At 33.1% G+C, this 25,965-nt stretch overlaps 2 protein-coding genes, 1 non-coding gene and 1 pseudogene across 4 annotated transcripts; 1 reads left to right on the top strand and 3 right to left on the bottom strand.

Moving 5' to 3' along the window:
• Window positions 1–6,218: 6,218 nt before the first annotated feature.
• LOC107839647 (WD repeat-containing protein 36) lies at window positions 6,219–14,075 on the top strand. 2 transcript variants are annotated; one of them, XM_047397756.1, is made up of 7 exons: window positions 6,314–6,602; window positions 6,695–6,722; window positions 9,711–9,811; window positions 10,938–11,141; window positions 11,311–13,210; window positions 13,294–13,508; window positions 13,716–14,075. In XM_047397756.1, the coding sequence occupies exons 1-7, from the start codon at window positions 6,477–6,479 to the stop codon at window positions 13,866–13,868; spliced, it is 2,727 nt and encodes a 908-aa protein (XP_047253712.1). In that variant the 5' UTR covers window positions 6,314–6,476; the 3' UTR covers window positions 13,869–14,075. The 2 variants fall into 2 exon arrangements, with proteins under 2 accessions (XP_016538709.2, XP_047253712.1); XM_016683223.2 differs by lacking the exon at window positions 9,711–9,811 and having other exon boundaries at window positions 6,219–6,602.
• TRNAM-CAU lies at window positions 6,985–7,058 on the bottom strand. Its single transcript has one exon. It is a non-coding gene; the product is annotated as a tRNA-Met (tRNA).
• Window positions 14,076–14,195: 120 nt separating the features above from the next.
• On the bottom strand, window positions 14,196–15,804 carry LOC124898164 (annotated as a pseudogene).
• A 128-nt stretch (window positions 15,805–15,932) lies between these two features.
• LOC107839637 (conserved oligomeric Golgi complex subunit 8) lies at window positions 15,933–24,025 on the bottom strand. The gene is made up of 12 exons (XM_016683213.2): window positions 23,658–24,025; window positions 23,432–23,584; window positions 21,364–21,512; window positions 20,697–20,774; window positions 20,498–20,591; window positions 20,302–20,376; window positions 19,888–20,184; window positions 18,464–18,531; window positions 18,314–18,368; window positions 18,033–18,171; window positions 16,723–16,907; window positions 15,933–16,636 (listed from the first exon to the last, which is right to left on the bottom strand). The coding sequence occupies exons 1-12, from the start codon at window positions 23,787–23,789 to the stop codon at window positions 16,334–16,336; spliced, it is 1,728 nt and encodes a 575-aa protein (XP_016538699.2). The 5' UTR covers window positions 23,790–24,025; the 3' UTR covers window positions 15,933–16,333.
• Window positions 24,026–25,965: the final 1,940 nt, after the last annotated feature.

Genomic DNA, 25,965 nt, shown 5'->3' with positions numbered 1-25,965 from the left:
TCCGATTATGTAAAAACTTATGTATATTGTATTATGATAACAAATATCTCATTTAATAACATTGAGTTCATGATACACTACAATTCATGACACATTACACTTATTTGTGGTTACTAATACATTATTATATTTAATGTGCTTAATATTTTATATGTGTAAAAATTATCTGATGCATTATATTAAAAGTTAAATATCTTATGATACATAACTTTATATGCAAATACAATAATATTATATCTACTATTGTATTATTAATTTAAGTTTCTGATACATTACATTATTTTGGTTGAGATACATCACTGTGATTAAGTTTGCATTATACCTGACTTATTTTTGAAAATATCTGGTACATTATATAATTTACATTAAGTTATAAAACAACAATTAGCTTATATGATACATTGCTGAAGAGTAAAATATCTTTTGATGCATAATAGTCTAACAAATGGACGAAAATTAATTTATAGAAATTGTAATAAAAACAATCGAAAGTTTTACTTAGAAAATAGCCGGATACATTACCTGAATTTTTGGTGAGATTTGCGGCGCAATAGGTGAAGTAATAGGGGTGAATTGTGATGTATCTTTAAATAAGCTACTTTTATGAGTTAGAAAAGATTTTTGTAATTAGTTTAGTGGGATGGGTTTTAAGTAATAATGGAAAGTTAAGGTGATGTTTTAAGTAATTTTTTCATATATAAAAGAAAGATGTGAGTGGCTACGGGATACAATTAACAACATGTTGCTATGAAAAAAATTAATTATGGACTCGTGTTTGTTATTTAAGAAATTTTCTCTTTTTTCTTTTACGAGACTTTTTATTTTTTCACACATAAGGTTTTAAAATATTATTTTATCTGTAATGGGGCGTTTGGTAGCTGATTTGGAGGTGAGTTATGCGGATATTAAATCTCACTGGTTGGAATGTAAATTATTCATGTATAAAATTAATACGATGTTTGATTTGCAATTTAAAAATGCGTATAACTAATATATGTATAAGTTCTGAGAAAACTTATGTACTATTTATGCAGAATAAAAGATAAAATAATTAATATATGAATAACTAAATCTTGCATAATCAACATCAATTTAATATATTTTTGTTTTTCTGTATTCATTCACTACTCCCAAATATTTTTCAATAGTCATATTGATGTCAATAATCCTCATGTAAATATATATTTAGGCCTTAAAAACATATGAATTATTTAGATATTTATAATTAAAATTTAAACATCATTAATATCTTATTACTAAAGGATTTTATCAAAACATTCTCACATTTATTGGTATTATAATTGTATATAGTATATATTTTTTAAAAAATACTTTCAAACTGACCAATCAATTATGAGAAAATAAATTTTCCAGTCAAAAAATTTGAGAAAATGCATTTATCACAAAATATTACTTCATTGTTCCAAATACACCTTTAAATATTTTTAGAGTTAAAATTGTTTACACCCCCGAACTTTGCTATAAAAATCAAAAAACCCTCAACATTGAACAATAATCATTCTCCCTCCTTTTTTCTATTTGATTTTTTTTAAATACCTATTTAACCCTTATATTTATATCAACATTTGTATCTTTTTTTATTTGAAAAAGAACTTTTTATGAAAATATTTTTTATTTTTTAATCTATACAACATATTTTGTATAAAGGTTAAAAATTATTATTAAGATAAAAAAATAAAAGTATGAAATATTAATTGAGTATATAATTTAATGACAAACTATAATATTATAAATGAGCAATAGTAAAAATTAATTTTATTAAAAATCAAAACTCTAATATATATTTATACTTGAAAATAATAGGTAATTATAATTTTATAAATATATTTCAATATAGGTATACAAAATAATTAATAGTTGATGGTCTTTCGAAAACAATCTCTCTACCTCACCGAGATAGTGGTAAGGTTTGTGTACCTCTACCCTCCTCAGACCTCACTTAAAAATTTTCACTAGATATGATGTTGTAGATGTATATTTGTTACAAATCAAATGATTGTTGTTGATGAATTTTAAATTATAATTTAGAAAATAATTCATATTAACAACCAAAACTTGTTTATCTATATAGACATTAAAGAATAAGAGAAAATCAAAATATGCATTTATATACATAATTACATACTCACATACATACTTAATACATACTAGTTTAGATGTACTCGCTTTGCGCATGTATGTGTTCAATGAATATATGATTAATATAAAATGTTATTATGTATAATTTATATTGTATTTATAAATTCGTTAAAGCCATTAAAATTTTATGAAAATAAGCATCTAATGAGTACTAAAACATAAACAAGATATGTCTATTCAAGAATCTGCAAGATTGAAACTTCACAAAATAAATTTCATAACATGTCAATCAAATACAAACTAAACTGGAAAAGGAAAAACAATAAAGCAAACTCAATAAGCAGAACTCAAAATTCGAAGATAAATAATAAATTGCATATTCAAAAAAGTAAATGATGAATTCTACTGGCATCTATAAAATTTCAGATACCCCCAACTGCTCGCAATATGAAAACACTCATCAATTAGTAGTGTATTCACACTTCAACTTGATGAAGGACTTCAGCTCAAGAAAAAACAGTCCAAAGTAATTCAATAAAGAAGTAATTAGAGAAGTACAATAAACAATAGATTATAATAAAATAATAGATGATAATATAATAGAAACTACAATAAAACAATATATTCGGTAGTTTTATAATTTCAAATACTCTCAACTACTCGCAATATGAAAACACTCATCAATTTGTTAAGTTTTCATACTTCAGCTTGTTGAAGGACTTCGACCCAAGAAAAAACAGTCCAAAGTCGTTAAAAAAAGTAATTACTGAAATACAATAAAGAAACAATAACAACAAAAACAGTAGATGGTAACATAGTAGAATACAACAAAATAATATGACAATATTGAGGTATCAAACCAATACCACCAGTATCAAGCAAATCATGACATTAGAAATACATCAAATCATAGCACCAACCGACAAAAAAAAAAAGACAATGCATATAAATAAAAGCGTAGAAGAATATTAGTTGAAGAACGTCTAATAATTTAACTTTAACAATATAAATAGTATTATTATGCATTAGAAATAAAATTCAATACAAACTCGCTTGTAATGGACACAAAATCTCAATCACGTTCTCCACATGAATTTTTCTTCACCCACACAAAAATATTGAAGAATCAAGCAATAATGACTTATACCATTTATATTTATTAAAGAACATCTAATAACTTTGATAAAAACTTTTCTCATTGTTGAATTTCTTTTCTTAATTGAAATTATTATGGGACTTTTCACCGCCTTTTATATAATATCATATATAAATCTTTTTCCAATTTAATTAGGGAGGCAATTTATTTGGGATAAACTTTATTTTACAAAATAAATAAAAATAGCAATTTTCAAAAGAATTTTAAAAACATGAGTATTATTGTCCTATATATGAATATGTTCCTTATTTTATTATGTATATAAATATAGCTTCTTCAATATCATTGCATTCCTATTCAAGAATACTTTTATGGACTTTTTTTTTTTGCTTTAATTGACATAATTTTTAATTTAGGGTTTTTATAAAGTAGCATTAATTCTCCTTAGCTAATTAGACTTTTCATATATATTCAAATATTTTAATTCTCCTAATATTTTTTACCATAGAATTGTTATTGCTATATATTTTAGGAGTGTTTAATTTAATTAAATAATAATTGGTGGAAAAAGGTGAAAAGACGATTTTGTCTATGGCAGAGTATTTTAATGAAGGACAAAAATTCTAACCACTTTTTTAAGGGTCTTCACACTTTTAAAATATTATAGATATAGATTATAAATATAGATAATATAAAAAATTTGAATGTAAAAAGTACCTTTAGATTTTGTAATTAATTATAAAAGAATTTACTAATAAAGTTAAAATGTGGGTTTGATAATTTGTATACCTATATTGAAATATATTTATAAAATTATAATTACCTATTATTTTCACATATAAATATATATTAAAGTTTTGATTTTTAATAAAAATAATTTTTACTATTTTGTTCATTCATTATAGCTTGTCATTAAATTATATACTCAATTAATATTTCTCATTTTTATTTTTTTATCTTAAAAATATTTTTTAACTTTTATAGAAAATATGTTATATAGATTAAAAATAAAAAACTATTTTTATAATTTTTTTTTCTTAAAAAGATACAAATGTTGATATAAATATAAGGGTAAAATACGTATTTAAAAATATCAAATAGGAAAAAGGAAGGAAAATGATTATTGTTCAAAGTTGAGGGGGTGTTTGATTTTTACAGCAAAGTTCAAGGTTCTAAACGATTTTACACCAACATGGACTGTGGTGTAGTGGTGGGACTTCTCCACCCTTAACCAGAGGTCTCAGGTTCGAGCCCTGGGTATGGAGAAAATCTCGTTGGGAGCGTCACCCTCAGAATGGGCCATACAATGCACAATTTGAATTAGTCAAAGTTTCAATATGGATATTGAACAACGGGTGAGAACCAAAAAAAAAAAAAACTATACAAAAAAAAGAAAGGAAAAATTACTTATGAAACATCATATTTAACCAAAAAAAAAACAATCAAGCAAGCCCCCCTCAACCCTCCCCCAAGGGTTCAAGGTAGGGTTCCTACAATATATATAGTAATATTTTTTTAATTTAAAAAATTAATAAATAATTTATTTATTTTTATTTATTTTATCGACGGTTGCAGTATAGTCATTATTTAGTATATTTTTTAAAATACTGAACTAATTGTATTCAAAGAGTAATATGATAAAATTATTCATATTATTTAAATTTTTGTGCTAAAACAATAATAGACAAGTATTATTGAACGAAAGTAGTAACTTTTCAACAAATAAACATAAAAAAATATACATTTATTAAAACATAAATACATTATCCATTTTTATTTATCCATGTTACTAAAAATAGATATCTAATTCAAAAAATTAGTGCTTAATTTATTTATTTGTGTATTTTTTATCTTTATTAGTAAATATTATATTCGGTACATAATGCATTTTTCAAGACATTAAGAATCATTTTGTAGGGTGTAGAAGAATAGTGCAAAATATGATATATTATTTATGTTTGCATTAATTATGTCAAAATTATTTTTTATGTTGTGTTTGATTTGACATGTTAAAAATAACTTGCATTGCATATTTTTAATAAAAAATTATTTATAAAAATATCCTCCACAAATATAATGAAAATAATGTGAAAAGGTTTTTGAGGGACTATTGCGTCTTTATCTTGCTAATGCATGCATTAAAGTCCTTTGCGTTGCTAATATCAAGAATGTAATATGAATAACATAATACACAATAGAGTGTAGGTTGAAAATGTGTATCAAATAAGATATTAATAATACATAAAGTTAATGTATGTATTAATTTTTTAATGTATTCTATCGACAAGGGCGACTCAACATAATTCGTGGCCTAAAGCGAAATTTTAAAATGAGGTTTTGAATATTTTTTTTACAAATCTATATTTATAGCTTTTTGAGGTGTAAAATTATAAATAAAATTGTTTTGTAATTGATTTATCCGAAAAAATTCCTTTTCAATTAATACTATGCTTAATTCATTTGATAACTCTTGAAATATTTATTTTTTAAGCTTAAGTAATATTTTTAAAATTTTATTTTAAAAAAAACTTTTTTCAGCTAAGACAATTACATAAGATTAAGAAAAAAATGCACTCATAAAATAGTAAAATCTTTTTATTTGACCGAAATACATCTTATCTTTCAACTTCTTTGATTCAATTGTAATTGTTGCTTTGATTCTTTTCGCCCCATTAATCAAAATAATAAATAGAAGATATGATTTTTTGAGTTACCTCTATTTATTAGATGTTCTTTTTAGATTTGAGAGTATTAAAAGACATTTTTTAATGTTGATTGTCAACTTTAATCTTGAATTTCTAAAGTGATGTTTTTATTTGAACTTAAGAGAAATTAAAATATGGTGACAAAAATATTAAGAAATATTTGATATTTTCTAAAGAAAAAATCTAAAAAAAAATACAAACCTATAATGCTTTAAAAAAATAAGGTCTCCAAAAATTAAAAACCTAAAGCGCTTGCTTCGATGACTTCACCTTGAAGCCGGCCTGTCTATCAAACGATTCTTTATTTTATTATGTTTAAACGATAATGTAGTAAAATTAGTTCTATTATTTATTGTTTGTGAGATGCGTTTTAAGTTAAAAAGTGGGTAAGTAAAGTTGGACCGAGCGGAGTAAAACATAAAACAAAAAATAATACGAAAAGAGAAACACACAAATACACACAGTCGAGGGTGTGCAACAAATTAGGGTTTAAAGCTTACACTTGTTAAACCCTTGTGCATAGTAGTAGCCTAAATCTTTACAAAGCTCTTCAATTTTCTTGTGGAGCAAAGAAAATGGGGATATTCGAGCCATTTAGAGCAATTGGTTACATTACGACCAATGTTCCTTTCTCTGTACAGAGACTTGGTACTGAAACCTTCGTCACCGTCGCTGTTGGCAAAGCTTTCCAAATTTACAATGTATCTCTTTCCCTCTCCTTCACTATTCTCAAGTTTTTTGATTTTGTGAAGAATTAATTAATTAATTTTTGGATTTCTTTTTGAATGTGCAGTGTGCTAAGCTCAGTTTGGTTCTTGTTGGTAAGCTATTTTTTATAGTTTCAGTATTTTTAAGCAGTTTAATTCTTGGAATTTGTTAAATTTGAACTTCTGATTCAGTTACAACTTCGAAATTATGGACAAACAACACTAGATGATTCTTCCCATTTGTCCGACCCTTGTTAGACAGAGTTACCTGATATCCCCTACGTTTTCTTTTGCCTTCCACCCCCAAAAAGCGAAAGGCGGGAATTAATTACTAGTTACCAGAGTCAACCCTAAAATAGTTTGGAAAAACAAGATGTTGCGGAGACAGGATTTGAACCCGTGACCTCAAGGTTATGAGCCTTGCGAGCTACCAAACTGCTCTACCCCGCGCTGAAGATAAGAACTGAAAACTAATAGATAAATAAGGATAAACTGTTGCTGGTGGGAGGTGGCAGGTAGCCGCGGATTTAGTCGAGGTGTGCGAAAGCTTGCCTGGACACCATGGTTATTAAAAAAAACAGAACTTAGAAATTATGGGGTTTTTGCGTTTGGGGTTTTTTGTGTGTGGGGGTGATGGGGGTAGTTGAAAGTGAGAAAGAACCTATCTTTTTGCTGCTAGGTGCAGGTTATCAGCAGTAGGTCTATCGGAAATAACCTCTCTACATCTGAGGTAGAGCTGAGGTCTGTTTGAGTTGTCCCTACCTTACTTATTGTGAGTTGAGGAATAGGATCACCCTTAGAAGAGAAATAGGATATAGGTGAGCTCGGGGAATATTTTAGAAAAAAGACCCCTTATAAAAAACTCTTGGCCAGCCTTTCACTCTGTTCACGGTTAGCGGGGAATGAGACAGAGAGTTCTATTTCATTTATGACTTTTGCCACTACCCTCTCCAGACCACATTTTGTGCGACTGCACTGTGTATGTTGTTGTAGTTGCTGCTGGGTGCAGGTTATGTGAGGTGTTGGTTGTTGTTAATAGAATAAGATTTCATGCTAATTGGTTTATGCACTAGTTAGATCTCTTAAGTTACACAGAGAAAGGGGAATATCGAAGGGAAGGAGCATGTATTACATGGACCTGGATATGGTTATGTATACCTGTTGTTCAAGTTTTACTAAGCTTCTTTTGGTGTATGTTGAAGGATCTGTGATATTCATACCCTTATTTAACTTGTTAACTCTAAATTAGGAGTCCTATATCTGAAATTACTCCTATAGACTTTATCTCGTTCTTACATCCTGTGGGTGATCTTAGACTGAAATGTATTAATGTAATCTTGAATATCTTCAGTAGTTGTAGGCTGAAAAGTACTCGGACATAGTGATTTGAAGAAATTAGTTGGTTTTTAGTTGTTAAAGGGAGTGTTGAACAGTTAAATATATTATTATCCTAAGAAGCCAAGTAGGAATAGTAGAGGACGAAGGCAGATGACATAACATTGTACACATGGGTTCTTGAAATATAGTTAATGAAACCTTGGAGCAGAGGTAATGTTGTCTTTGTGTGACCAGTAGGTCACGGGTTCAAGCCGTGGAAGCAGCCACTAATGTACTTCCCCAGGCTCTACCAACGCGTGGTGCTTTGTGCATCGAACTGCCTTTTTTTTAGCTGAGCATAACTAGAATATACTCTATACTGCACAATGTGTACCAATGAGTTGGACTATGAGAATATCTATTGTAGTCTCTCAGCCTTTCAGTTTGAATACCAGACTAACCATTGTTATGCTCAGTGAACTCATCCAATTCTGTGCCCAAATTTATCAAGCTACTTCTGTTGTAAATGAATGGTTCCAAGCTGAGAAATAAGAAGACGAAAGTTCGATAGATATCGAATGCATACCAAATTGGTATGATTTAGTTGTCGTTCATAGTCTGCGTGACCAACATTACTGGACTTCAGAACAGATGGAGCTCATTGTGTTTCTTTTCAGTTTTCTGCGATACTCTGGCTTTGCTGCAAAAATATTCCTAATTTAATGTACACATCCTTGAAGAGATCACCGTCAGGGGAACTGATACTCTTCAGATAAAATCTGGTTCTGGGTTACTTAAGTTCCTAGAAACAAAACACTTCGAGTCTCTTTTAACCTTTCATGATACCCTTTTTGGGTTTCCGTGAAAGCTTCATCCTATAGTTATTTAAGAAAGTTCCGTTTTTCTATTCAATAGTTTTACCTTCTAATTAATATATAAAAAGAAATGATGCTTAGAATCCAGGTCTTTATTCGCATCCCACAAACTGTAATTAATCAATAACTATAGGATGAGAGAATTAATGTCAGTGATGTTGGAACTGGAATCTTCATTTCAAGTTTTCTTTATGGAGTTCAATTTTCAAGGTGAAGAGGGATATATAAAAATAGATACAAGTTTTAAGAGAAAATTATCTTCAGAAGGAGACGTGAGGGGCTGTTCCTGCTGGTAGCCAACTCATCACAGTGTTTTGCATTTATAGGGTTAGGGGAAGCTCAGTTGCCTAATATACAGAAAAAGGCATAATGTAAGAAGATTATTTCAGTCAAATCAGAGAAACAATGTGCTGCTGGACAAAAAAAAAGAAGAGAAACAATGGGCTCTACTCTTCTAGAAACAGTGATCAGTTTAATTTTACTTTTAGTATTAGTTTTGATGCTAGATTGTGGCCTGTTCTTGTTTGCTATACTGCCGTGTTCAGATTATTGTCAACTAAAATTCAACTATACCTCAATCCAAGAGTTGTTGTTTTGGCTATATGGATTCTCTATATCCTATCCAATCTACCTGCATCAATTTTCATTTCAACTTCAATTGATTTATCTTTTCAAAGCAAGTTAGTGGTTACTAGTTTCCAAAAATATAGTAATCTATGATCATGTATGTCCATACTAAATACAAGTGTCAAACATGAATCAGAACTTTTGCCAAATATCAGACTTATTTAAGTTCAACATATTGTGGTGGAAAAAGTAGTATCTAATTATATATGGAGTTGTTTAATTTCATTCTTAAATCTTTTTTCCCTGCACTTCCTCGGCATTTATATTTGAATTTTGAATAAAGGCCCGCAATTGCCAAAGAAGATTCGAGCTCTCGCTTCTTATCGTGAATATACTTTTGCTGCCTATGGGAGTGACATTGCAGTTGTCAAGCGTGCTCATCAGGTTTTTTTTTTTTTCCTGTGAATGTATTAATATTGGTAAGGGTTTGCCACCCCCTCTCCGCAAAAAAAAATAATAATAAAAAAATCAACCATTGAGGCATCCCTGCTCCAACGAACTTCCCTGAAGAGGAAAAAGAATCTAGTGATGATTGATCACATCACTCTTGTATCATTTTGAAGAACGCCTTTGAATTTCCTAATATGCTTTGTAGATTCTTGGCCTTGTGTTGGGGCCATTAATGTTGTTACTCTTGTCATTTTTCATTCACAAAAACTCATGATCTCTGGAAAGCTTTCCTTTTAAGTGCGGATGAATTTTACAACAACAACAAACACAGTATATTCCCACATAGTGGGGTCTGGGGAGGGTAGAATGTACGCAGTCCATACCACTACATCCGAAGAAGTAGAGAGATTGATTTCGATAGACCCCGGGCTTAAGAAAAGGACCGAGACCGTGTTCAAATATCGCAAGCATACAACATGATAAAATAACAACGATACAACAACCTCAAATAAGTACATGAACCAACAAAAGACACACCCTCCCCCCAACCCTAGCCCTACCAACCAAGCTACACGAAACTCTCCTAACTCCAGCCTATGACTTAACCACATCCCTTAGCCCTCTACCCTAATACTCTTCCTCCAAACCTACCTATCAAGGGTCATGTCCTCAGTGAGCCGTAATTGCTCCATGTCATATCTAATTACTTCTGTCCAGTATATCTTCGGTCTACCCCTACCCCGCAGATGAGTTTTAACTTCCTAAAATTTATCAATGATCGGAATGTTTCTAAAGTAGGAGGATAATTCTACTGAAGAACCTGTGCCAGGGGATCTCTACTTGATTAATCCCCATCTCTGTTCTTCCTTACCTTTTGCCCTCATTTTGCTTGGATGAAGATCAGATTTTGTTTCAAATGGTGCAAGGGTTGGCCTTATAATACCTGTTACTGTGTCTTTCTTTCTACTTGATATATTATTAACAACTTTTTTTTTTCCTCTCCTTTTTTCCTTTTAAGTATTTTGGTTAAGATTTTTCTTTTGGGCTCATCTTCGAGTTTCAGTGTGTAATTAATGAGCATTTTTTTGTTTTCTGGTGAAAATGTTTTTTGTTTGGTCAGGTGGCTACATGGAGTGGCCATAGTGCTAAGGTGAACCAGTTGCTTCTTTTTGGTGAACACATCCTAAGTGTTGATGTTGAAGGCAATATCTTCATATGGCAATTTAAAGGTATAGACAAAAATCCTGCTCCTATCGGACACATAAAGCTTGAGGACAAATTCTCCCCTAGCTGCATAATGCATCCAGATACTTATTTAAATAAGGTATGGATTTTCTATTTTTAACTTTGAGTAACACAATAACTAAAGCATGAGTTGGTGACAATAGTAACCCCCCCAACCCAGAAAAACACGCCTCTTAATTGAGGAAAAAGGTAATAATTTAGTAGTTCCTTTGATTTCCTATGTTTCACTTGACAGATTAATCAAACAGGTTATTTTAGGAAGTCAAGAAGGTTCTTTGCAACTATGGAATATAAGCACAAAGGAGAAAATTTATGAGTTCAAGGGATGGGGATCTTCTATTACTTGTTGTGTTTCATCTCCAGCACTAGATGTTATTGCTGCCGGATGTGGGGATGGGAAGATTCATGTCCATAACCTTCGCTATGATGAAGAGGTAGCTACATTTAGTCACTCTACAAGAGGCGCTGTTAATGCCTTGTCATTCAGCACTGATGGGCAGCCTCTTCTTGCTTCTGGAGGTTCATCTGGTGTTATAAGCATATGGAATCTTGAGAAAAGAAGGCTGCAGTCTGTCATCAAGGAAGCCCATGACTCCTCCATAGTTTCACTTCAGTTCTTTGCTAATGAGCCTGTCCTCATGAGTTCATCGGCAGACAATTCAATAAAAATGTGGATCTTCGATAGAAGTGATGGGGATCCTCGTTTACTACGGTTTAGAAGTGGTCATAGTGCTCCTCCTCTATGTATCAAGTTCTATGCAAATGGGCGTCACATCTTATCCGCTGGTCAAGATCGAGCGTTTCGTCTTTTTTCTGTTGTTCAAGATCAACAAAGTAGAGAACTTTCCCAACGACATGTTTCTAAAAGAGCGAGGAAACTGAAGTTGAAAGAGGAGGAGATAAAATTGAAGCCTGTTATTGCATTCGATGTTGCTGAAATTAGGGAACGCGACTGGTGTAATGTGGTTACCTGTCACATGGACACCCCGCGTGCTTATGTATGGAGGCTGCAAAATTTTGTTCTTGGCGAGCATATCTTAACCCCATGCCCTGAAAATCCAACTCCAGTCAAGGCTTGTGCTATTAGTGCCTGTGGCAATTTTGCTGTACTAGGAACTGCCGGCGGTTGGATTGAGCGATTTAATCTTCAGTCAGGAATCAGCCGTGGCAATTATGTTGATGTGTTGGAAGGTGAAAGTGCTGCTCATGATGGGGAAGTGATTGGCATAGCTTGTGATGCGACAAATAACATCATGATAAGTGCTGGATACCATGGCGATGTAAAAGTTTGGGACTTCAAAGGACGCCAGTTAAAGTATAAATGGGAGGTTGGGTGTTCCTTAGTCAAGATTGTGTTCCACCGTTCTAATGGTCTTTTGGCTACTGTAGCAGATGATTTAGTTATCCGTCTATTTGATGTTATTGCACAGAGGTTGGTTCGTAAATTTGAGGGCCATACTGACCGTATTACTGATATGTGCTTTAGTGAGGATGGGAAATGGCTTTTGACGTCCAGTATGGATGCGACCCTCAGAATTTGGGATGTAATTTTAGCTAGACAGATAGATGCAATACAAGTTGATCTGTCTATCACTGGATTATCTTTATCGCCTAATATGGATATCTTGGCCACGTCACATGTTGATCAAAATGGTGTCTATCTGTGGGTCAATCAAGCGATGTTCTCAGGAGCTGCCAGCTTTGCATCATATGGAAGTGGAAAAGAAATAGTCAACGTTAAGATGCCATCCACTTCTTCTGAAAAAGACGGTGAAAACAGTGATACCAGAACTATAATTAAGCCATTGGAGTCCTCTGACACTTCTCAGTTTCTAAATTCAATCCCTCAAATTCCAGATCTAGTCACTCTTTCACTTTTGCCTAAGAGTCAATGGCAGAGCTTGATCAACCTTGACATAATAAAGGCCCGCAACAAACCTATCGAGCCTCCAAAGAAACCTGAAAATGCACCTTTTTTCTTGCCTTCAATTCCATCTTTGTCCGGTGAGATAGTATTTAAACCAAGCGAAGGTACTAATGAGGAGAATAATACGCAAAATACTGGATTGGAAGTGAGCAGTAAGAAAAATGATCTTCCAGTGTCCAAATTCTTGCAAATTCTTCAGTCATGCGCGGAGAAAGAGAATTGTAAGCTCTTCTCCTTCTCTTTATGTGTATCTACTTTCCTTATTGGACAGACTCTAGGAAGACTTATTTATTGCCTTTTGCAGTTGCACCATTCACTGATTATATCAAAAGCTTGTCTCCTTCAATATTGGATATGGAGCTGCGGATGCTTCAGATAATAGATGACGATGACGAGCAGGAGCCTGAGAAGAGACAAGAATTGCATTTTATTGAACTGCTACTTGATTACTTTATACATGAGCTTTCATGCGGAACCAATTTTGAGTATATACAGGCTCTGATTACATTGTTTTTGAAGGTAAATTTCTGGATTCACAAGCTCTCTAGTTTATATTCTTTGCACGACTTTGCTAAGAGGGATCGTCAAGTACAGGTTCAAAGAGTGTTCCGAGGCTCCATCTACCGACACAAGTCTTAACTGCAAATTTGCTATTAGTTGAAATTTTTCTGTGATGTTTGTTGAATATAATGTCGTTTAACATGTCTTTTAACTTGTGCTGGACAGATTCATGGTGAAACAGTTCGATGCCAGTCAAAAGTGCAGGAGAAGGCAAGAAAGCTTTTAGAAGTTCATTCTGCAGTTTGGCCAAAAATAGAAGAAAAGATCCAAAGTAATATATGCATGATCGCGTTCTTTACCAACTCCCAGTTTTTTTGATTAATGTCAACATGACATCCCTAGGCTGTTGCAATGTAATTGCAATTTTTTTTTTATAGGTATATTTTATAGAACAATTGCATTTTAAGCCCATTGTTACTAGCGTAATTGAAATTTTGTTTTTTTTATAGGTATATTTTAATAGAACAATTGCATTTTAAGCCCATTGTTACTAGCGTAATTGAAATTTTGTTTTCTTGGTGTTCAGTTTTGCTACTTTTGCTCATGTTTTTCATTTGTAGTTGCATAGATGTATCATGGCCAGAAGGTTAAATTATATTCTCGACTTAAGAAACAAGAGCTATTAATAGAAAGTCATGCAGATGTCAATAAGCCTAACAATTCTGCAAGAAAGAATAATGATTGTGGATCTGAAACTTAACAAAGAAAGGAGTCTTGCCCAATTGTCGAAAGCCCAATTTTCAAGTGAGTTTGTGAACAAGGGAAGTTGTCTGTAATCTTCCAACTTCAGGAAAACTCACAATAGTAAGGCAAGCAGTTTAAACATGTTGTACATGAATATGTAAGCTAGTGAGTATGCTGTATAAGGATGACAAGGAACAAGAAATGCTCGTACTTGCTGAGCTTATTTCAACTATGACACATTCTCTATAGATGTTCGGATGTGTTTTTCTGAATAACATGTTGCAAAAACATCAACGTCAGAATTGTTTCTTTGACACTTAACAAATGAACTTTAAACCATACCCTACTACACAGAAGTTTCATAAACATGAAGGATCCGTGTCATACAGGAAGTTCTAGGAATCTTCAAAACCTCCTTTGATGTCACTTCTGATAAATGAGCATAGCCAGTCCAAACAATCATAAGTTTTTCCAGTACCCGTGCATTCTTCAGAAAAAACCTTATAGTTCTATTTCGTTTTCTTCATCTTTGAAACCAATCGACTTTAGAGATGGATGCCCATATTTTACCCATATTTGTCCATATTATTATGGGTTAAAAAGAGATTGAAGTCCATATTTACCTAACTAAAATACGAACGATCCAACTCATTAAAATGTGGGTAACATGGGTTGATTTTATAAATATGAACTGAGATTGCCACCTTGAGAACTTTTAAGGACTTCAGCTTATAAAAGGAGATGGGAGAGAGTTTTCCTTGGTGAGACTCTTTGCAGAGACCCTAGAACAACAAAAAATGAGAGTTAAAAATGTGCTTATATATGTTTTAACACTTGTATATACCTTCTATGCTCAACTTAAAGAGAACTTTACCTTAAGTGAAGCCTTGCATAGTTTCAGAACTGATATAGAAGGGACTTCCTTAAATCATTCTCCGATTTTCCAATTGAGCCTTTAAAATCAAAGAAGATGTGAACATCTTCTATTGAAAAGAGATTCATGATTAGTATATAGTTTGGCACTGGAGCTTTATATGTTAAGGATTTGAGACTCGGGGCAAGAAATTTTGATTTCACAATTGTCAAAACACCAGACCCTATGAAACAGTAATGCATTAAAGAGATGGCGAATCAATATAAAGTAGTCATATATGCCAAATTGCAATGCACTAAGACCAATTTTTCAAGGACATCACATTTTGAGAACAAGCAACTTGTAAAGTGCTCATTTGGTAACTCAGCACTCTCAAGATGAAGCAATTTCAGCTGACGAAATCCCAAATGATTAGGCAGTTTAAGTACGTCCCCACACAAGTTCAGTTTCAAAGCTTGCAAAGATTCACAAGTTACAAGACAACCTGGTAACTCAAATGGCTCATGAAGCCAAAACCATAACACAAGTTTTTGAACATTTCGACTTGCTGCGGCATGAATCAACGGCAACATATCTAAGCTCTCAAGGAGATCGCGACAACATAAAAGAAAATTGACAAGCTTAATCGTCCTTTGGGAAATTAAGAACCTATAGATACATGTTTTGAATTTCAAAGTTGTGAGACGTTGGTTTGCTACCTAAACCCCCACCTCAGCGGTGAGGGTTCAATTTATCACATGTTAATCCCCCTCCTCATTTCCCCTCCCCTACCCCCAATTAAAAAAATAAGAACTTTGCAAAAGGAAGAAGCATACAAGTCCCACTTGGTTCGAAAAAATAAACAATTCTGAGAGCTCATACAATTTAGTGCTTTAAAAACCCTACAGCATCAGCGTATACAAAATCTTCATTACACTTCAAAATCTTGTATAATTCTTGGTAACACTATCATCAAGTGAGGTGGAACAGGAAGAATTTTTTTTCAAATATGTTACAAGCCGAACTGCATCTGAGCAGTATACTTTAGAACGAATACAAACGTGACTGATCATATAGCTATCTGGTCATAATGAATCAGCCACCATCACTATCTCATTGGATGAAAAAGTTACTCCCCGGATTTGAAGTAGGAAAAACAAGCATCTTTCTGATTCTCTTTTAGTACTTCCTATCAGGGAACAGGAGTACATATCAACTGGCTTCCTAAATGCATATGCTCTTCATATCATGATGACACATTATCAGGCTTCTCCTCGTTTTCTGAGGGGACATTGTCGGGTTCCTCTTCTGTGTTGGTACTCTCAGTTTGTTCAGTGCTAGGAATTTCCCCATTTTCCTTGTTAGTCACGTCGCCATTTTCTGATACACTCTTGGCCTCTGAATTACAAACTGGTTTTGGAAGTTCTCGGGAGGAAGAGGTTGCCAATAGTTGGCTGATTCCATCGAAAAGAGTTTTGGCATCAGCTATAAGAGCAGCTCCACCCGGATAACAACGACCAAAACAAGTAACACACTGTGGAAAAGCAACCTGAAAGGTACATAATTTGTATGCTTGAGTCAACTGGCGCACAAATCAATTGTACATTAAGGTCAAACAAGTTCATATGATGCTACCTCAATAAATGCTCGACATAGTGATAGGAAAAGCAGAGACTCGTTCTCTCGAAGCATGCGAGTAGTGTTATATCTCAGTAAAGCATCAGAAACAGCCTGCAATCCTTTCGCCAGTTCTTGTGCAAGCACGTGTTTTAAACTTAAGGGAGCACAAGGTCGTAATTCATTCATTGCCGCAGAGACACCTGCATATTATATACGGAGGATGCATACAAATCTGGATTAGTGTAAAAAGACTATTTAGCAATTAGTTGAATCATAAAGCCTACGATTTTATTTACCTTTTTCTTTGAGCTTTAAACATAAGGCCAAAGGTAGTATGACTATTTAGCAATTAGTCGAATCATAAAGCCTACGATTTTCTTTTCCTTTTTTTTTGAGCTTTAAACATAAGGCCAAAGGTAGTATTATTAGTGCAAAGGTCAATAATTCTTAGTAGTTGGTGAAGCTATTGTCTGTTTTTAATTGGTGCGGATGGGCCCATGAATAGTGAGGAATGGAAGGTAAAAGGGGAAAAAGACTTTGGTGGGACTAGAACCTGACACCTAACTGATACAGGGCGGTGTTGAAACCATTAGTCATGACAGTATCAGCTCAACAATAAATTGATTATGATAACAACTCACAGAGAATATGATGCCCTGCAAATGTTACCGTGATAAATAGAAGCTCAATTTTTGGAATATATCAAAGACAGCTTTTACACACCTGGAGGTCGTAGCTCTCAATGAAGATAATTAGCCCAAATTAGAGATGTTAGACAAGATGAACAATTATCAGTTCTATAGTTGAGTTCTCAACTAGGAGATAACCAGATTTCATAATCAGAACTCAAAAAATTCCAGCAACCGTAATTTTTTTTTTTTTTCAAAAAACTGGTTTAGATTTTCAACAAGATGAAACAGAGTGAACTCTACACAAGTTACAGAAAAGTGAGTCGCTCTCTAAGATCCTTTGTTGTTTATTTATTCATGGGAAATCCCAATGAATGAACTTGCAGAATTCTAGGAGAAACTTTCCTTTGCATGGTACGAGACCACAGGCAGAGTTGGAGACATTTAAGCAATTCTAATGACATACTTGCATCCATAAAACCATTAATTTATTGGAGTACTCCAGCAAGAGCTCAAAGCACAATTTTGAATTCAAAAACCTAGATATCTCTCATGCTGGCATAAGAAATCCCATCCTTTGCTACTACTTGTCCTTTATTTGGTGAATTAACATTTGAGAGCAATGAACAAAAGGGGCCCAAGGGGACCTTTGCAAAGGTGCTTATACTTAAGTAGTGAACTGATCTAGTAACGTACCATTAACAAAGACAGCCAGAGGTGGGTGCTCCATTAGACTTGAGGGAGGAGTAACATCTTCATGACTTTCTTCACTAAAACTGCTGGTAGGAAAGCCGACTGCTGGTAATGGAACCCAGCGATGAGAATCGAGGACCAACTGGAATCAAGTAAAGTATACATATTACCAATTCAGAATGAAGAATGATAGGTTGCTTACTTCAGACGATAAGGTAAAAGTGTTCCCATTTAGGCCGACTGTGCTATGCACAATATTTTTGTCAATGGTCTAAAATATATACCTGGAAATTCTCAACAGCTGCATTCATGTTCTTCGAAAAGAGATTTAGGACCGCCCTGCAAAAGTCATTAGAAAATCAAATGCATAAAAGAACTAGCTTAGTGACCGATTTTAACATTCCAGAATCACAAAGAACCAATCAGGTATGTACTCTTCAAAAAGAGGGGGAAGCAAGCCACGGAAGTCCAATCCAACCCAACCAAGCCCCATAGCACAATACTGTCAACACAAAAGAATAAATCATAAATAAGTGAATAAAATCCAAATCTTGATTTAACAAGTGAATGAGTAAATAACAAGTGTAACAATAGAAACAACTATTGCAAGACTACGAAACAAGCAATAACTGTATTCACCTAAACTCGTAGATAATAACCAGCAAGGAACTGATGGTTACTGTCCCTCTTCAACCCCCAACCCTACCCAAAAGAACAATCCTCCAAAAGTGGGGGTGGACACTCCCCTAGTCACATTTACATGACAGTCTTTCCTCGGGAAATTGTTTGACACAATTCTCAAAATAATACAATTCTATAAAAGCTTCACAATTTTCAAGAACTTAAACTCGTTTAGTAAGCAAATTCTAAATTTTGGTGCTATTCACACTTTCCACTACAACAACATACCCAGGGTATTCCCACCGAAGTGGGATCTGAGGAGGATAGAGTGTACGTCCGTATCTCTATCTCAGAGCACGCTACTCAAATGATATCACATCAAACAGGACGGAGGGAACATAAGAAAAAGTCTGCAGGCATACTCTTGTAACTAATACTTCTCTTCTATATAACATATAATAAGTAATTTCTACCATATTTTATGCCATCAGAGCCAAGTCAGTGTACAATTTAAACATGTGAAGTGATTTTAACTTTTCAGCTTGCAGGGAATTGAAGCCTACTTATTTTGTATTGCTAACATGGAAGAACGACAATTAAGTTGATGCCATCTGCTTTGGTTTCATGGAGATAGAGGCCAAAGTGGAGAATGATTCTAGATATGACAAAGTTGTGTTGAAAATTGAAATTGGCCACAAATGTGAGAAAGAGGTTAGGTTAGAAATTGAAGTTGACTGGGAAACGCAAAGCAACTAGAAGGAAACAAAAGGATGGATTTCGCCTCTACTCTTTTAGGCTTAATACTAGCTTTTGAGTTATATGGGACACCTGATTAGCTCACCAGACAAGTGTACCCAAAGGTAAATATGTTTTTTTCTTTTTTTGCTCCACCATCTGCTTTCCTGCTCCGACAGAGAGAGAGAGAGAAGAGAATACAACTGCTTACTTTTTGCCTTTCGCAAATCATATCAAAATCTTGGAACATTTCCAGCAGGATAACCAAAATGCAACAAACTACTTGAATGATACGACAAGCTTAAACTATTTTTTTCCAGCCATTCTGGGAATTTACATCTCCCTTTGTTCTGTAGTCAAATTACAATACATTTTCTTTCACGTGTTTAGCATTCATGGTGATTGCAAGAAGAAGACATCAATGTTGATCACAGACAAATAGACGTTTTACTTGAGCAAAATGAATTTCGATGAGCTGCCTAGCACAAATATATATGCTCACCATGCACTGATCAAGAATGTTTGATAAAGAACCTCCTTCAGTGATCTTCGGTAGCATCAACTTTAGAGTTCTAAGGTGAGAAGAAATTTGATGCATGGCCCAACTGAAGAGAAGTCCACCATCATAGTTTTCTTCCCTCCCTGAAGTATCATCAGCAAATATCGCACGATACTGGTTAACAACATCAAAGAGATGCATTCGATGACAATTTACCATCCCTTTGAGGTATTCATAAGCATTTCTCTGGTCCAAGTCATCAAGGATCCCAGAAAGCCATGCCTGACGGCACCTTAGGAACTGTTGAATTGGCAAAATTGGTCAAATATTGGTAAAGAAATAGAACTAAACGCAATAACTGAATACCAAAAGCAAACTGGCCTTAGACCCACTGTTGTTAAAATATATCAATCTCACCTGTAAGCGCATCTCATATTCATTGAACACTCCTATCCGACGCAAGTATCCAATGATACGCAGGCATTCTGGCAACTGCACCAGTAAATTGTAAGCAGTAAGATCTTAAACATCATCATTTATGGACAACTTTCATCCAGTATGCTCCAACAGAAGAACTGTAACAAGATATAAATAAATCTATGCCAGAAGTCACCTGAATGTTTGACCTAAGTCTTTGGAGAAGCTGAGAAAGAAGAGACTGGGTGGTTTGCCGAACTTCTGCAGCAAGGGCTTGAATGACTGGTAACCTTCAGGGGGAGACGAAAAAGAAACAAAACTACCTTAGTAAATTTTCATTAAATTCAGTTAAATCAGTTCCTACAGTAAAACAAGAAAAAGGACCCAGGACTCACTTGGGATGCATAGTTGAAAGCTTGGAAACAAATGCTTCTAAATCAAGCGCTTCATCATAGTTTCCATTCCTCACACATCTGCAAAATTAAGAGATCATTCAAGTCTGGCACCACCAAAACATGGAAGCTAAAAGATATGGATACTATTCATTCACTAATATGAAATAGTAATAATTATACATATTATGTTCTGAACACATAAAGCTTCTTCCTCAAGCTTGACTACTTGCATGGCTATGCTATGCAAGACAATTCAGGCTGAATCTCCAGATATGACAGCAGTGATGGCTCCAAGAACAACACAACATTGCTCATCACCCAACATTTAAAAAAAAAAAAAAAACTTGGATCTTTTTATATGCTAAACCCCACATCCAAACCTTTCTACCTAGAACTAAACACTACACATCCTCTCAGTTTACTCTTTTTGCCCTTTGGTGACTCGAACCACCAACCTCGTGGCTCATGGTTTAAGGTAAAAGGTCTTTTCCACTAGACTAAGATCCCTTGTCTAAAAAAGTAAAGTTAGATATTATAACTCAATTACAATGTCTGCACCAAAATCATCCTCTCACAAATTTACGAGTCAAATACAAAAACTGCAATTTGGAAATGGATGCAGTTTCAATTCTAACGAATGATCCTTACAGCATTGACGAAAACATACGTGTCCATTAGCTGAGGAATTTCAAGCAAATCAAGCAGAGTACTATGATTTGCAAGCAATGTTTGGTTCATCTTCCTCTTCTCCAAGATATGTTCTGCAGAGGTGCTGAACTCGCTGCAACCTGAAGTTAGCTTAGGTACCTCATTGATCTGCAAACCAAGAAACACAGCCATAAGTTTTTACGCCCTTTTCTACCTAAAAAGTTTTATTTAAGAAACTATGAAATGCATTTCCCACTTGCACAGTTAAACAGAGAAATAAAGGAAAGCAAGAGCAGAAAACTAGCCAATAGTTTTGCAATTACAACTGCAGCATGTAAAGGTGAATACATAAAGAATCACCAGTGAAGCAGCCTTCTTAAGCTTTGCCCAAAACAATGGCATATAGGTTTTAGATAGAACGAAGATAGCATACAAGATGTTCCTTGGTTCTGAGCACTACCAAATTTGATGTAAACGCTGAAAGGTTCAGATAAATATAAACTCGATTTTGACTCAATTGATTAAATCTAGTAACAAAGTTAACAGGAAACTTTTGCTCATTAGACCTCTCAATTTGAATTATTTTAAGCTGTTAACCTAAAATTTATTTCCAAACAACGCAAAGAGGAAAAAGAATATTTTAAAAAAAGTTCAGTGTCAAAATAGCCAAAAGAAGAGCTGATGGCTTGATCTTTTTTTTTTTGGGATAGCCGTGGTGTCCGAGCTAGTTTGCACGCACCTTGACTATTCCATGGGATACATGTAACCTCCACCAGGAACTACCAGGTAACTCTATCCACAAGGCTAGGACAGATGTGAAGAAATTACCTAGTGTTTTTTGTTGGAATTTGAACCTGAGACCTCATGGTTCTCACCCGCTTCATTGACCACTACGCCACACCCTTGGGTGCAACTGATGGCTTGATCTTTATATGGATAAAGAATGTTTTTAGTTTAAAATTGCTAAGTCCTTACGGCATTTTACGGGTTTCTCTGATTAATTTTTGTTGCACTTTGAGTTAAATGAAGCGAGAAAACTTGCCCACATTTAACAATACTTCATGGTATCACTCAAATTCAAGAATTAACCTGTATCAATCTAGAATTAGTTTGGTTGCAATAATTGTAATTAGCATGATGATATCTTTGGCGCGTCTCTTTGGTTGTTACCGCTGGAATGGAGTAACTATTTCTGTTAGGGTAGCGGATTTGAATCCAATGACTTGAGTTTCCATTATAGATCCCAATGCTTTGTGGTTGTTTGAGTTTGAGTTCAACATAGTGCTTTGTTGATCAGAGAAACTAAACTAGATATAAATTTAATGAATAAATTGAAATGATACTAACATTGAAGCCAACTATAAGGCACACCTAAATTGAATAAGCTAGCCAAAAGGGTCCTTAGAAGCTTTGTGTGGTTAGCTTAAATCTTCTTCGGAAAGAGATTCCTGCACTCATATTCCAGTCACACCTTTTTTTAAAAAAAAAACCATGGTGTTGGGACCAGCTTGTGCGCGCCTTGACTAATTCCACATGATACCCCCACCTCCCACCAGCAATATCAAGTAACTTTGTCCACCAAGACTAGTAAGACTAGAACAGACTTGTCTCGACTAGGATTTAAACCTAAGACCTCATGGTACTCAACCCACTTCATCAACCACTAAACCACACCCTTAGGTGCTATTCAAGTCCAACACTTTTTTTTTTAAATCTATTCAAGCTATAGCAATGTGACACACCAAATCACTCAGTGCTTACTATCTTATTTGTAGATCAATATACACTATTAAATCAAATGAGAACTAAAATAGCAATTCAACAAATCAAAAACCAAAGCAAATTTATGGCTCCTGTAGGAATTAAAAGCCTAATTCAGGCGTGGATGCTGTAGTAATTAGATTTTCTGAAGGTGATATAGGACTGAATTGCATAGATGATGAGAGTGAGGTGAATTGTGTAGACTGAGCTAACCGTGGTTGTTAGCTGGATTGTAATTCTCATGCAGGTGATTAATATACACAATTAGTTACCTAAAAAATCAAAGCAATTGCAAAAATTCCCACAACGTAAAGGCAAAAAATTACCAAGGACTCAAGATGCTTATCAACAGAAGAAACTTGTTCCCTTATGGCATGTAATGCATCAGCAGCAGAAATGAAAGCACGGTAATTCCCAACGGCAACCTCTTGCATCTGTCTCCGAATTCTCTCCGCATCAACTCTCAGCAGTTCCGGTTCCTACAGAAATAATCCACATCAAAGTTCGTCCAAATCAAAGCAATATAATCAAACTAGGCAATTAGAAGGGTACTTTGTGAAGGCGATCGAGAGTGAAAGAAAGGAGTTCGGAGATGTAAGGCTGTTGTGAAGGTGATGCCAGTGGGACTAGTCCCGTCACCGGTGAAGATGATTCCTCCATCGGATCTTCCGAATCCATCGACATTGCTCACAATGTATGAGATCTGGAATTGAGAATTTCTAAGGGAGGATCTACTGTTCGGTTCTGGAAAATATGACTCTACAAAATTTACCTACAATAAGGTGTTAAAATGAAATTTTGTCATTTTAGTAGTACTGTACTTGTTCAGTTGCAAAAGTTTTTGTTGCTCAACGCAGTTAAAAGATACTCTTTGGGTCGTATGGATATCATAATCTCATATAAGTTCACCTCGTTAGAACAATTTGATTTTCTTCAAAATTAATTATTTATGTTATATTTTATTCTTTTATAACAATATCCTATCTATAACATCAATAATATTTGTTATTGTAGTACACTTTGTAATAATAATATTTTGTAAAAAATTTATTATATCAAAATATTTATAATAATCATCATTAATTTTATGCACACACTAAATTTTAAGTAAGAATATCTAATTTAAAAAAAAAAATATATTTAAATGATGTGCATTAATTTTTTCATAACTTCACAAGAAAAAAAAGTATAAATATTTGCCTTTTTGTATTCATGCATTTTTAAATTTTATACATTTTTCTTTATAACAATTACATGAAATCTAAACGTTATATATATATATATATATATATATATATAACACCATCTCCTTATAAAATACATAAATTTTTTTGGACGAATACTATTATGATAAAGAAATTTAACTATATATTCAAAATTAAACATGAAATGAGATTTATACCGCATTTAGTAAACCATATAAACCTTATCCCAATATCAAAAGATGAAATTATTTTTTCCTTCGAGTGAATTTTTATTTAGTCCCTCTAATATGAGAAATATTTATTTTGATCCTTATAATATCTTGCTAAAGAATGTTCAATCTTCGATCAATTGAAATTCAGCATGCTTGATCCTTCAGCTTGTGAAACTTATCAAATTTATGTCGATTTCAAAATCGAGAGGGCGTCATGCGGAAGCTTAACGTTTGCAAATCTTGAGATAATAAATCAGACGATAAAGAAAATAATACTAAAAAGGCATAAAATTATTATATGTTTTGACCAATCGGCCTACATATTATAAAATCTAATATAAAAAACATTAAACCTATTGGGAGAAATCTCCCCCTAAACAAAACTTTTTAATGACTATATTGTGGATGCTATTATGTTATGGTATGAGAAGGGTCTATTTATAGATGTCCAAAACTTTTCCTCCCTTCAAGAAAGAGGTTAGTCAAATATGGAAAAGAATTACTCCTTCGTTTCATAATAAATGAATTGTTGGATTTTGGCACACAGATTAAGAAAAAATATTAAAGACATAAATTTAACACAACTTTCCATTTTTACCCTCCAAAAAAAGTTGACTTTGTAATACTTCTTCAAAAGTTAATTGATTGTCAAATCATAAGGGTAAATTTTTTTTAAAAAAAAATCAATGATTCACTTAGGGACCGTTTGGCCATGGAAAATTTTCCTTTTTTTCCGAAAATTTTTTTTGGAGTTGGAAATTGTGGTGTTTGGCCATGAAAATTCTGAATATAATTTCGAAAATTTTTTCTGAAAAAGGAAAACAGTTTTTTGTTGTTTTCACAATTTTCCAACTCAAACTTTTATTATTATTACTACATATAACCCCAATCTTTTAAATTTTTACATAAAACTCTACTTATAACATTACTTTTTCAATATTACGTATATAGCAGTTTTAAAGAATAAGATAATTATAATTTCAAACTTAATGCTATCCTAATTAATATATATCTCTTTTTCTCTCTCATCATTATTTTTATCCCTTATTTAAGACATTATTTTACTGCTAATTTATATTTATACCCATAAATATATAAAGTATTATATTTATAATAGAAATATATAAAATATGTTATATATAAAGTTTATATCATATATATACCATATACACATATATAAATATACAAAGTATTAAGAAACATACTAAGAATATTTATAATATAAATATACAAAGTATGTTATATATGAAGTTTATACCATGTATATACCATAGACACACATATATAAAAATACGAAGTATAAAAAAACATACTAAAACATATTTATATATTTATGGTATATGATATAATATACCATAAATATGCAAAACATGTTTTACATAGATATAACTCATCATTTTCTATTTTTTAGGAACGAAAAATGAAGGAAATAAATTAAATAAA

Source organism: Capsicum annuum, chromosome 1 (assembly GCF_002878395.1).
Source record: "Capsicum annuum cultivar UCD-10X-F1 chromosome 1, UCD10Xv1.1, whole genome shotgun sequence".
Classification (NCBI taxonomy): Eukaryota; Viridiplantae; Streptophyta; class Magnoliopsida; order Solanales; family Solanaceae; genus Capsicum; species Capsicum annuum.
Note: the sequence above shows the minus strand (reverse complement) of the source record. Positions and strands in the feature narration are given on the sequence as shown.

Coding starts and splice junctions, on each gene's coding strand:
- LOC107839647 (XM_047397756.1), top strand. CDS start 6,477: ATGGGGATATTCGAGCCATTTAGAGCAATTGGTTACATTACGACCAAT. Junction 6,603..6,694: donor AAGCTTTCCAAATTTACAAT/GTATCTCTTTCC, acceptor TTGAATGTGCAG/TGTGCTAAGCTCAGTTTGGT. Junction 13,211..13,293: donor ATGCGCGGAGAAAGAGAATT/GTAAGCTCTTCT, acceptor TGCCTTTTGCAG/TTGCACCATTCACTGATTAT.
- LOC107839637 (XM_016683213.2), bottom strand. CDS start 23,789: ATGTCGATGGATTCGGAAGATCCGATGGAGGAATCATCTTCACCGGTG. Junction 21,513..23,431: donor ATAAGCATCTTGAGTCCTTG/GTAATTTTTTGC, acceptor CTTGGTTTGCAG/ATCAATGAGGTACCTAAGCT. Junction 20,185..20,301: donor AATATGAGATGCGCTTACAG/GTGAGATTGATA, acceptor CCAATTCAACAG/TTCCTAAGGTGCCGTCAGGC.